This window comes from Mycena indigotica (assembly GCF_014461135.1).
Source record: "Mycena indigotica strain 171206Taipei chromosome Unknown Mind.scaff0009, whole genome shotgun sequence".
NCBI lineage: Eukaryota > Fungi > Basidiomycota > Agaricomycetes > Agaricales > Mycenaceae > Mycena > Mycena indigotica.
This window is the reverse complement of record NW_023503008.1, coordinates 658,752-671,008: the sequence shown is the minus strand read 5'-3', so window position 1 is coordinate 671,008 and position 12,257 is coordinate 658,752. Positions and strand designations below refer to the sequence as shown.

Here is a 12,257-nt window from a genome sequence, read left to right as displayed (position 1 = left end):
CACGCTTCTCTCCCCCTCATCGTGAATCCTCTGCGCGTGGCAATTCGATGTCTGTATGGACGATGAATCCGAAATTACAAGCCATAGAAGACCCGACTGATTTTCCTCCTGAAGCAAAGTCCCTCCAACAGCTGGATGCCGCTGTCCGTTGTTCTATTTGCAGCGAGTTCTTCGATGGGCCAGTCTCTCTTCAGTGTGGGCACTCTTTCTGCTCCCTGGTCAGTTCCAATTTGATACTACTCTCTAGCTGTAATACTAAGCGGACACAGTGTATACGCAATACCATGGCCACCACCTCCCAGTCTCATTGCCCGACCTGCCGGGCACCAGCGAAGGAGAGTCACCTTCGTCCCAACTCACTACTGGAGGACATTGTCTCGGCGTGGAAGCCCGCGCGGTGCGTTATAATTCCGAGTGTATTTACTCCTCATTCTTACTTGTCCAAGCGCATATATTGTCAAACTGGCAAAGCAAGACGACCAGCCTGCGCGGAAGAAACGGAGACTAGATGAATCAGACCCGCCATCCTCAGCCGGTCCCTCACGGACGCCTAGCGCGAATTCGACAACGGTAGAGCGTACTCAGCTCTCTTCTCTTCTGCCTATGGACGCTCATCGTTATAAAGCATCTGACTCTCTCGTTGCGTGCCCCTTATGCAAGGCAGAGGTGCCCATGGACAACATCAACTACCATATCGACAGCGGCTGCGCAACTTCCCTCCAGTCTCCGAAGTCACAGAACTCTAAAGCGCAGTGGTCGAGTATTATGGGTCCCAAGTCGAAGGGAAAGGAAAAGGAATCTGACGACAGGGTACCCAAGCTAGCATATGATACCCTCACGCAGAAGCAGCTTCGGGAGAGGTTAGAGAGACTCGGGCTGTTGACAACCGGGGACCACTCAGTTTTGGTAGCTCGCCACCAGCAGTATGCTTGTTTCCTGCTCGCTTGTTGAACTACTAAAGCAGGGGATAGATGGGCCATGCTGTGGAACGCCAACTTGGATAAATCAACTGAACATCGCGAGTCGAAGGAGAAACTTAGGCGAACGCTAAGGAAGTGGGAGTCAGAGAGACATGCACCACGCAAGGAGAAGCCCGCCGTTGACTCAGGTCATCTGGTACAAGTTTCTTTTTCCAAAACTTGTGCCAACACTCACTAATGCACATAGAAAAAATATAGTTCTGAATTCAAAAGGCTGACGGAAGCGGCGCGAGTAAACAAAGCGCCACTGGTCGGAACGGAGGAGGTTGTCGTGGTGGATTCTGAGGATTTATGAGGCAACTTCCGTGAAGAATGTGTTGTTGTACAAATGATCTATAGAAGGACACAAAACTCACTACATACTACCCACCCTCCCACTCAAAACCTCTCGCACGGTACTCCGTTCGCTAAGTAAAGCCAGCAGCTGCCAACGCTGGTCGCGGACCTCGCGATCCTTTAAAAGAACAATGTCGCGGTCGGAATCTGGGTGACTATCGTCGTCACCCATATACCCCAGACGCAAGGCGGCTGCAGATTTGTTGGGAATGTCGGCTGGGGAAATGGTGAACAATGTGTGGAAGGATGATATGGTGAGGACTGGCTGGGTGCGGAAGTTGGGATGCCGCGAGGTCGACGGGGTGATGGAAGGGATGGTTTGGGACGCAGAAGTAAGCGTTAGCGCATGCGTGAGCAGTTGTTTGAGCATTACCTGAGGAAATTTCAGTTGGACTTCCGATGAAGGAAATGTGGTAGCTCACTTCACAAGCAGAGTTCATCAACAATGAGGCAGGTCGACTGGGCTGCCCTATGTTATTTTGAGCACAGATGAGGTTCATGCGCTCAGCCATGTAGTTCAGATTTGGCAGGCCAGATGTCGCAGCCAAATGGACAGGGAGTCTACTTCCGGGTGGGTCTCCACGCTCTGCAAGTAATACAACGCCACGTTCTGAGGCGATTTCCTCGTGAGCAAGTGGGCGAATATCTAGTGGCACCCCTTGGAAGCCCTTGATACGTTCTCGCTCTCGTTTGCCAACTGAAAGAGCCCATCTCTTTAGTCTTGGAGAGTGATATGAAAGTGCACTGCTGTCTTCATCTGGCCCTTGGTAGGGAAGTACGCGTCTTCGTTTGCGAGCGGGAGGTTTGGAACGAGGCAAGACTGATGGAGATGGGGGTCGTTTGTGGGTTGTCGCATCAAATAAAGAGATTATGAGGGCATTGTGTAGTTGTACTGGAAGAGAATTAGCGGTAGACACATGTTTCTGTGGAGAGACAAACAGAGTTGGGTACTATCCAAGATAGCACGCATCGCATCATCGAATTCAGTGCGGGAAGACTGGCCAATGATAAATTGATTAAGGGTCGAGAAGTAGGTATCGGCATTGGTGCCAAGGACAGACTTCAGTTGTGCCTTGAGTGTGGAGGTGGAGGAAAGAGACATGGTGCTGATCATTGATACCATCAAAGTGCCTCTTTTGGCTTCCGACCACGAACAAATGGCAGACCCAACATATTCCACCCTCCCCTCGCCACCGTTCGACACGATATCGCGTATACAATACTCCCCAACCGACCCAAACAAGCTTCTAGCATCGTCTTGGGACTCTGTGAGTGCCTTTTGGTGTACTTTTTTACAAGTTAACAACTTGCAACAGACTGTCCGGTTTTATCATGCGGGAGAACCAAACGAACGGCCGTCTGAGCAATTAGTCAAGTTTGAGCATCGAGCTGCTGTCTTGACATGTTGTTTCTCGGACGCCAGCCACGGTTTCAGCGGGGGGCTCGATGCAACCATTCGACAGTACGTTATGCCTCCTTTTGACGCGTCATTTCCCACTCAATATCGATAGTTTGGAGATGGGGACTGAGAAAATCACAACAGTCGGCTCTCATACTGACGCTGTGTCTGGAATGGTGTTTTCTGACGAGTCTCGTGTGTTGCTATAAAGCTTCCTATCGTCCCAAGCTCACGCTTACAGATGCACTTGTCTCGGGCTCATGGGACTGCTCTCTCCGTCTATGGGATCCACGGTCGGCAACCCCTCAGCAGGCAAACGCCACCACCCCAGAACGCATTTACGCGATCGACATGACGAACCACAACATCGTCGTGGCTATGGCAAGCCGATTGTTCAGCATCTACGATATCCGGAACATGTCCACCCCCGCGCAACAGAGAGAAAGCAGTCTGAAATATATGACTCGCAGTTTGGCATGTATGGCCGATGGCCAGGGCTACGCAACTGCCTCAGTTGAAGGCCGCATTGCTGTCGAATATTTCGACCCATCTCCAGCAACGCAAGCCAAAAAATACGCTTTCAAGTGTCATCGGCATACCGTCGACGACGTAGACCATGTCTATCCAGTCAACGCGCTCGCTTTCCATCCTGTGTATCACCTTTTTTTCTCACTCCAGAATTGCGACTGAGTAACGACAGATATAACACATTTGCCTCTGCCGGCTCAGACGCCACTGTGTCGATATGGGACCACAAGGTCAAAAAACGGCTTCGACAGTACCCCAAGTTCGGCAATCCAGTAGGGACTCTAGCGTTCAATTGCGATGGGACACGACTTGCGGTTGGTGTTGGGTATAATTGGGACTTGGGCGAAAAGGGAATGCACGAGAAGCCTGGAACTGAGATTGGCATAAGGAAGCTCGGCGATGAAGTCAAGGTGCGTCATCACATGATCATTTCTAAAGCCTCTGACCATTGCTGCAGCCCAAAAACTGGACAGGGTAACTGTAGGCGAGTTGTGTCTGGATCCATAATTCATTCTCCTCCTTGCTTGTTCGTTGATCTAACCCCCCGCGAATCGAATTACGAGTTCCCGAATCAAGAACCACATTCGTGGAGCTCACCTCACTCGGGGCAGATCGATAATGAAGCATTATGACCTGTTCGTCACCCTTTCATGGACGGCTAGGCGAACAAGGCTCGTTCCGCTGTCAAATATTTTAAATACTTGGCTATAAAACCAGCTCTTCCAGCTGATACAATGCACCGACTGCCATCCCAGTTCTTTCGTGCACCAGTCGTCTTCTTTCTCTCCAGTTATCAGCTTCTTTCCCATTCTGTTTTTCTTTGGCCTCCCGTACCGCCTTTGCTTGCGCCCGAGCGAATACCTCCAATGGGCCTCTGAGTGCATCCACCTGCTCTGTCAGCCGCAGTTCAGGCTCGATATGCTCGCTGACGCGTCGCAGGACAGCATGGGCCGGCTGGTGTTGGAGGAGCAGAAGGAAGGACGCATCCAACAGTGTTTGTAAGAAACTGAGGACTTTGAGAAGTGGTGGGTGGCCCGGATCTTCGCGTTCATGTCGCCACTCGTCAACGAGAACAGAAGCACCAAACGTGTCTTTGTGGATGCTCTTTTTTGACGGCATCACCACGACTTGAGCCGTTTTCCAATGGACGACCCACTTGTCCAGTATTTCCAAAACTGGTAGGACCTCTTCGGCTTGGGTGAGGTACTCGTGGAGAGCTATCCGCAGGGCTGTTGGCGAAGTGCGATAGCGGACACATGAGTCGAGGAATACGGGGAGTGAAGGGGCAGTGCCAAGCAAGTCGACTTCCATGGCGTTGGGGTCTGAGCTGGTCCTAATCACTTCTCGTAGAACAAACACTAAGTCTGACTCGGAAATGTCGAGCACAGTCTGGGTGCATACTTGGATCGCGTTCTGTTAAGGGTGAGTCGTGGTTCAAATGATAACCTGTTGGATACATACCCAATCATTGTGATGCTTCAACGCCGTCAACAAGCCGCCATCCACCATGCTGGCGCTAACAACACGCTTCTCCAGAAGGAATTTAACGATCCTGTGAGAATATGCGCCGGAGGTGTGAAGCACTGCAGTGAGGATATCGCTGAGGAGGGAATGACCAAAAGCGCTGTCAGACTGTAATCGTTGTGATGAGGAAAGTGCTGAAAAGCCAAGTAATTATTCTGACCTCCTTTTCATTGGCCCACGCAAAGAATGCGGTTTCGGCTTTCACCGAGTCTTTCTTTGCGAAGGCCTGTTGGATTTGTTGAACAATCTTCGTCTGCGGCGTCTCTTCTGATTTAGGGACTTCGAGCCATTGATTATCCATACTTGCGCGTCCCATCGCGTTGCTCAGTGTCGACGACTTTGGAAATGTGAGTGGAACAGCGAAGATGCTTGAGCGCGTCGATTTAGGCGGTGCTGAGTCTGATAACGGGGGCGACACTATTAAGAGGGCTTGCGGAGAGGTAGATTTGGTCAGCTGGATTGCGATAGATATACTAGTCAGACCGGAAAGAGTTGAGGGAATGGCGAAGCTTTGAGAGGCGAGTAAGACAGAGTATTGGAGGTCCCAAATAAGGAGAACGATGGTTCGGGAAGACGAGGCAATGGCCGCGAGGAATACAAGAGATGTGTTCAGCGCGACTAAGCAAATCTCTTGGTCATCTTCGTTCCCGATGAATGACAATGATTTCAGGCGGATGGGTTGAGCGGCTTCGTAGACGCCGATAGCATCGCTGGTCTGTTCGAGCTGGAAGGAGTTCCAGGAACCATCCTTTGCTACCGGGAGTGAGCATTGCCGAAGAGAAATGGGGAAAGGGTTTTACTTACTGATGATGGTGAGAAAACCAGAAGCGCTGCAAGATGTAGCGACAATTTGCTGTCGACATTCAATGGTAAGCATAGGTTGTAGTAAAGGCACATACGTCCGAAAGTATCGGGAGAGCGCAGACCCCGCATTCTGCTACTTCAGTTTCCCCTTTCACGACGAGAACGCGAATATTGGTCAACCCTTCTTTTGTTGCTTCCAGTGAGACGATGGTTGTGCATCCAGAGTATGCTGACAGGAACGCGCTCGGAAAGACGAAGGAGTGGAGCACAGTCGAAGTCGTAGCAAGTGGTAGGCGCGCATCTCGAATATTGAGATCCTGGTCTGCCAAAGTCCAGTCGCCAGTGGGAGACGAGAATAGTATTGCCTTCGGAGAAGGCGAGAATATGTTGAAAATTGAGTGGGGCATCTTTCAATGCATGCATTAGCATGTAGAAAAAGGTTTGCAACACGACGAACCACTGCAACTTTCTTCGTTTGCGAGGAAGGCTCTGTTGAAGAGGTATCTTCTTTCCAGACCCATATTGTGCGTCCACAGGCGTCTAACTCAACATCTGCCGATGAAGCGATGACCGCATACGTCCTGCAAACATTTTGTTGCGACTCTACCACCGAAATAGATGGGCAACTGAAGCTTGTTGAGGGTCCGAGTGTATGGGATATGACTGGGTGTACTGTCGAAAGCTATATTGCGACCGATTGGAAACAAAGAACCCAGATTATCAGACAAAACCCACATCGAGAACATGGACACCGTCTCCTTGGACTGTAGTAGTCACATATCCCTCAGACGCGACCTTTTCGTGTGTTGCAAACAAGTGTTGTCTTTTGGGCGACTTTTTATGGCGCGAAATAGGGTATGACGCGAGATGGAAGGGTTCCCCAACGTTCATCTGCAACTTGAAAAGAGTCTATCGAGATGTCACGCGTGACAGCTTTTTAACCTTAACCTCGATCAAGCGTGAAGCTTGCGAAGCCGCAATGCCACCGTTCAAGCGCCGAGGCCCTTGTCCTAACCACCATGGCCCCATGCAAGCTTTTTCTTCGTGGTCACTGTAGATTTGGTGACCGCTGCAAATACTCCCATAATGAAGAAACAAACACTCAGCCTCGTTTGAAGCGTGGAGAACGACCTTGTTTCGCGTGGAGGGATGGCGACTGTCCCAAAGGTGATAAATGTTTCTTCGCCCATGACCCACAAGTGCGATGTTCGCTCATCACTGCCCGCTCTTTGCTCAGTCTTGCTAGATCAGGGAAGAACGACTCCGTCAAGAACAAGCGCGTCAAGAAGCGGACCGTCGAGCCGAACAAGCTAGACAAAGGCTTGAAGCTGAACGGGAGGCCGCCCAAAGAGCACGTGAAGTGCGACAACAAATACAGCGACGGGAAACTGCCCGACAAGAAGCTGCCCACACCATCCAGAGAATCGTTCTTGGTTCTTCCCTCGTTACCTATGCTGCCGGAATCGCCATTCACGACATTATTTGTGGCTCAGAGAGCTGCCGCATCCGCATCAGGCAGCTTCCGCTCGATGCGAGGTCGGATGAAATCCTTGCTCTTTTCACTCAACAAGGCATTGATCGCAAACGGTTGTTTATCGTTGGTCAGAAACCGGTGGATGGTCATCTGGAGGCAACACTCGTCACAACTGCTGAAGAGGGAGGCGCTGTTGCCATTGGGCTGGAAGGCATCGACTTCAGGCAGGAGCATCTTCAATTTGACGTCTCCGAAACCGCAAATGGAATGGGTATTTCCGCAACAAAGGACTCCGACACGTTGACCGTTGCGTGCTGGGCCCCTTCTAATGCCGTCATCGCCACGTTTCCGTCACAAGAGATCGCTCGAGCCAAAGTCCACTCCCTCAATCGTCAGGTTTGCGGGGGCAGGCGTGTCAAAGTTGAAATGAACCAGTTGACCCCAGGCTACCGCGGATCCATGTTTGGAGATGTGCAATGTTCCATCAAGATCACTGGTCTTCCTCTCGTCCTCTCCCATGAGACCCTTGTCCAATTTGTGGGGTCTGATCAACTGCGTTATCTTAAGCCCATTTCTTACGACCCAGTCCATGGCTTTGGTCTGCTTCAACAACATATTCGCACAGTTGCTGCTCGTGACCTGATCTCGATGGATGCAACACAACTAGAAGGCGATGTCGACGGCAACATCATTGTCAAATTCCGCTTCAGCTCCTGGGAGGCTGCTAAACGAGTTGACGAAGAATTGTCAGGCAAAAAGTTCACATACTTGGGTAACCGTATTCTGCGAACTCGTCTGCCGACCCCACACCAATATATTCTCTCCATTACGACTCAGCAATACAACGCTCAACGGCATCAATGGGACGCGCTCGCTGGTTCTGATGTCTCCAGCAAGCAAGCTGCTTCTGTCGTTATTCAGAATGGTGTCCGCGTCCGAATTCGAGTCGTTGGAGGGGACAAACAGGCCGTTGGTTCCCTGAAGGTCCGCGTCGAGAGTCTTGCAGGTGGTGAGGCGCTACCAAGGGAACTATGGCACCGTTCATTGAGGTGGGGTTCTGGCACACAATTCCTCAATTCAGTATTTCGGGCCACAGGCGCTTATGCTCGGGCGGATTGGAAAGCATGTGTGGTGAAAGTGTTTGGTGAAACTGCGGCTAGAGAAAGGGCACGAGAAATGGTCAAGGCTGAAATTGACCGCCTCAACGCATCAGAGTGCTCCATCTTGCTCAAGCAGAAGTCGATCCGGTTCTTTGTTGACCGCGGCCTTGCAGCGTTGAAGGAGGCTTTGGGAGAAGATAATGCAACACTGGTCATTGTTGGCGGTGCCAAAATCGTTGTACGAGGTGGAGATAACGCGCGCCAAATCGTTGACCGACTGATTGCCGAATCATTAGAGGAGACCACTACACGCAATGTCGACGGTGTCCTCTGCCCCATCTGTTACGACGAAATATCCCATCCAGTTTCCCTAGGTTGCGATCACACCTACTGCATGAACTGTCTGAGCCACTACATTTCCTCTGCTGCGGACACTTTCCCTCTTACTTGCCTTGCCAACGATGCGACCTGCAACACCCCGATTCCGCTTCCCACCATCGAACGATTCCTTTCACCTGCTCTACTCCAGCAACTTTTCGAAACGGCGTATATTCGCTACATCGAGCAACACCCGAACGAGTTCAAATATTGCAAGACACCGGACTGTACCCAGGTCTATCGTCGACAAACCACCCCAGCGACAGTCACCTGCCCCTCCTGCTTCTTGAAGGTCTGTCGGGCATGCGATGAAGAAGGACATGAGGGGATGAGCTGTGACGAATGGAAATTGCAAGGCGACCCAGGCGAGCAAGAGCGACGGAATCAGGAGTGGGCGGCTGAGAACGGCGTCAAGCGGTGTCCTGTGTGCTCCGTTTGGATCGAGAAGACCGAGGGCTGCAATCACATGACTTGCAAATGTGGTGCCCACCTGTGCTGGCTCTGTGTTCGCCAATTCCCTGAAGGAGAAATCTACAACCATCTCAACAGTGCACATGGCGGCGCTTTTGATGTTCCGGCAGCTCTGCGACCCCAACCCCAGCTTGCTGCAATACCTCGCCCTGTCGAAAACCAAAGGGAAATGGTGGAGCAACGGGCCCGGGAGGCGGCCAGAGCTGCCAACCGGTTGCCCCAGAACAACCCGGGCCCGTTTGCCCGCGCAGCTCCAAGAGTTCAATATCCATACGGCTACGGGCCAGTCGACCCCGCAGTCGCAGCCCGACAACATGCGAGACTGCGGGAAGACCAAGCTGAGCGGGAAGCTGCACAACTTGAACAAGAAGAGCGTCAAAGACGGATTGCAATGCAAGAACGGATTGCAATACAAGAACGGTGGCATCAACAGATTGAGGAACAGCGACGACGACGACAGCAGGCCATGGCTGAGGAAGCTGCGAGACGAGAACAGAACAGAAACTGGTGTATAGTCATGTGAATGTGTAGAGACTCAAACAAGACCTACTTATGTGTACTAGCAATATGTTTGACCAATTTCAAGAGTTTGGCAGTACAGGCTTCAAGCTTCTTCTGAGGACGTTCAAGGGACGATGAGAGGAAGCATCCGACCTGGCATGGCCCCTTCATCACAAGGGGAAGCAAGGGGAGCATCACATAATTGAATTCTGCAAGTTTAATTTTCTGCCAGTCGAAACAAGGTTTAATCTTCGACGTGCGACAGCGGCGTCAGTTTTGCAAACAGGGTCATTTTTTTTCTCAGCGTTAAGAGGCAAGGATGGGAAAAGGATGCAGAGTAGCCGAAGTCTTGAAGGCAGATGAGAATGCTGAGCGATCATATCCACGACGACGGTAAGTGCGATGCGAGGAAGTGCCGGAGGAAACACACGAATGGGATGATAAACGCTAAAGAAGCATCTCCAAAACCCCACGAACAAAAAGGATGAGACAAAACAAAAATAGAGTAGGGAACCTGTTGTAGGTCATCTGGATCAACTCCTAGCAAACGAATGGCGAAAAACAAATAATTTTGATGTGCTTTGGAGAGAGGTTTCGATATCAAAAGAGACCATCCATTATGCTGACTCGACGTTGACATTCGCTAATCTCAGGCTCCTCGTGCAAGTGTGGGGCAAAAGAATGAAAAAGGGGATGCTGGGATGTCCAGGGTGCGAATGCAAGTGAGAAGAACGGAAAACAGCTTGCGCGCCAAGCCCAGAGCCTGTGTACGTTCACAGACTGCGGCGGTGCATGAAAAAATTGTTTACTTCACATGCCGAGGACTAAGTCCAAAATGGTTAGAGTAGCGTTTCCAAGCGGGTGTTCACGTCGACGTTTGGTAATCTTCTGAGGCGTTTTCTGTCCCAGTATCGACAGTTCCCTTATGATCAGGGCAGCGAAGTTAGTGGGTGGAACAACTTGAACAGCCACTGATGTCTGTGGCGAGAGTAAAATCCGAAGAACTGTGATTTTCAAGGACTGTCAGTGTTAGTACCTGCGGCATTTGTTCTGGAGGATAACATACCACGCTCTAATTTTGCCTCGAATGGCTTGGAACAAGACGATGTCGATCGGCGGCAATTGGTGCAGACTTGAAGCAAAATTGGCCGCGGCGACATCTTGAGCTTGAACAACATTCCATAAGCGTGGCGAAGTTGTAAGTACGATGGATCGAAGAAAGACGGAGAAGCTTGCAAGACAGGATTCTCAGTAAGCTTTCTTCGATCAGTTCACATAGGCATAGTCTCTTTTACCGGGCACTTACCGGTCCATCTAACACAAGATTTCGCCATCCCAGGCCATGGGAGTAATGCATTGGAGCTCTGAAATCTCCCAAGAAACGAGCAAGCGTATAAAACGGGAGAGGATGGTCCTCAAACTTCACTGGCAAACGCTCAGCTCAAACACTAGACTCGAACATGCGCTTCTTCCCTCCCTTGCTCCTTTTCTTTGTCACCGTCGTCTTCGCTCGACATGGTGGAGATGATGGCCCGAACGATAATGGCCACCATGGGAATGATGACGCCACTCGCACTGTTACGGTGACCCAGACAGTCGCAGCGCGCAGCGCCAAGTTCACCAACGTCGCTGTAAGACGATTGGGTCTTTGCTAAACGAGTCTTGCGCTGAAAAATAGCTCATGCAGCGCAAACACGGTGGCGATGACGGTCCCAATGATAATGGTCATCACGCAAAGCGCCGCCACGGCGGCGACGATGGCCCCAATGACAACGGCCACCACGGAAACGACGACGTGACCCGCACCGTGACAGTTACAGCGGCGGGCTCGATTGTTACTGCTGTAAGCTTTGTTCCATGAGAAGCAGAAGATTCAAGTTGAATGTTACGTTTAGCGCCGCCACGGAGGAGATGACGGTCCAAACGACAATGGACATCACAGCAAGCGTCGCCATGGTGGTGACGATGGGCCAAACGATAACGGACACCACAGCAAACGTCGACATGGTGGAGATGATGGGCCAAACGACAACGGCCACCACGGAAATGACGATGTCACTCGCACCGTAACCGTTACGGCGGCGAACCCAATCGTGACCGCTGTAAGTCCTTTAGCAAAATAGAGAAACACATCGTGCTGAGTATTACACTTTAGCGCCGACATGGCGGCGACGATGGGCCAAACGACAATGGCCACCACGGAGGTGATGATGCCACTCGCACTGTAACCGTTACAGTGGCGAACCCAATCGTGACCGCTGTAAGTCCTTTGGCGAAATAGAGCAAAACATCGTGCTGAATAGTGCACTCTAGCGCCGACATGGCGGCGACGATGGGCCAAACGATAATGGGCACCATGGAGGTGATGATGCTACTCGCACAGTCACTGTTACTGCCCGGAGCCCATTGTTGACCCCGGCACCCGTCAAGGTGCAGTTCAGCCACAACTTGAGGAGCTTGATTCTGATTTAAGACAAAATAGCGCAAGCACGGCGGCGACGACAACGGCCGTCACGGAAACGACGACCACGGCACCCACACCGTCACCGTTACTGTGACTGCTTGAAGAGGTTGCGCGAATTCAAGTAAGTAAGAAGTCTTGAGTTGAAAATTCGCCCATATGAACGAGGCACAGAAGAATTTCCTCCACGAGTCTTCCGAATGCACAAGTGTCTGCCTCTCTCTCTCACGAATGGGTATTGATAGAGTCGAAGAAATTTGTACTTGTTTAAACTTGATGGAAAGCCTTGTCACATTCTTTG

General features: G+C 51.1%; 6 protein-coding genes across 6 annotated transcripts; 3 read left to right on the top strand and 3 right to left on the bottom strand.

The window, feature by feature from the left end:
- Positions 1-47: 47 nt before the first annotated feature.
- MIND_01007500 (DNA repair protein) lies at positions 48-1,275 on the top strand (the record flags this gene model as incomplete). Its single annotated transcript, XM_037366672.1, has 5 exons — positions 48-218; positions 270-397; positions 447-923; positions 972-1,116; positions 1,168-1,275. 5 exons carry the CDS (start codon positions 48-50, stop codon positions 1,273-1,275), a joined length of 1,029 nt encoding a protein of 342 aa, XP_037216066.1.
- Positions 1,276-1,335: 60 nt separating this feature from the next.
- On the bottom strand, positions 1,336-2,418 carry MIND_01007400 (uncharacterized protein; the record flags this gene model as incomplete). Its single annotated transcript, XM_037366671.1, has 3 exons — positions 1,336-1,689; positions 1,739-2,208; positions 2,256-2,418. 3 exons carry the CDS (start codon positions 2,416-2,418, stop codon positions 1,336-1,338), a joined length of 987 nt encoding a protein of 328 aa, XP_037216065.1.
- A 31-nt stretch (positions 2,419-2,449) lies between these two features.
- On the top strand, positions 2,450-3,721 carry MIND_01007300 (WD-REPEATS-REGION domain-containing protein; the record flags this gene model as incomplete). The annotated part of the gene is made up of 6 exons (XM_037366670.1): positions 2,450-2,584; positions 2,633-2,778; positions 2,828-2,910; positions 2,957-3,368; positions 3,416-3,653; positions 3,701-3,721. Exons 1-6 carry the CDS (start codon positions 2,474-2,476, stop codon positions 3,719-3,721), a joined length of 1,011 nt encoding a protein of 336 aa, XP_037216064.1. The 5' UTR covers positions 2,450-2,473.
- A 227-nt stretch (positions 3,722-3,948) lies between these two features.
- On the bottom strand, positions 3,949-6,462 carry MIND_01007200 (uncharacterized protein; the record flags this gene model as incomplete). The annotated part of the gene is made up of 7 exons (XM_037366669.1): positions 3,949-4,656; positions 4,705-4,875; positions 4,928-5,520; positions 5,572-5,620; positions 5,667-5,978; positions 6,029-6,253; positions 6,307-6,462. 7 exons carry the CDS (start codon positions 6,460-6,462, stop codon positions 3,949-3,951), a joined length of 2,214 nt encoding a protein of 737 aa, XP_037216063.1.
- A 128-nt stretch (positions 6,463-6,590) lies between these two features.
- Positions 6,591-9,517, top strand: MIND_01007100 (RBR-type E3 ubiquitin transferase; the record flags this gene model as incomplete). The annotated part of the gene is made up of 2 exons (XM_037366668.1): positions 6,591-6,770; positions 6,818-9,517. 2 exons carry the CDS (start codon positions 6,591-6,593, stop codon positions 9,515-9,517), a joined length of 2,880 nt encoding a protein of 959 aa, XP_037216062.1.
- A 921-nt stretch (positions 9,518-10,438) lies between these two features.
- On the bottom strand, positions 10,439-10,852 carry MIND_01007000 (uncharacterized protein; the record flags this gene model as incomplete). The annotated part of the gene is made up of 3 exons (XM_037366667.1): positions 10,439-10,515; positions 10,562-10,751; positions 10,802-10,852. The coding sequence occupies 3 exons, from the start codon at positions 10,850-10,852 to the stop codon at positions 10,439-10,441; spliced, it is 318 nt and encodes a 105-aa protein (XP_037216061.1).
- Positions 10,853-12,257: the final 1,405 nt, after the last annotated feature.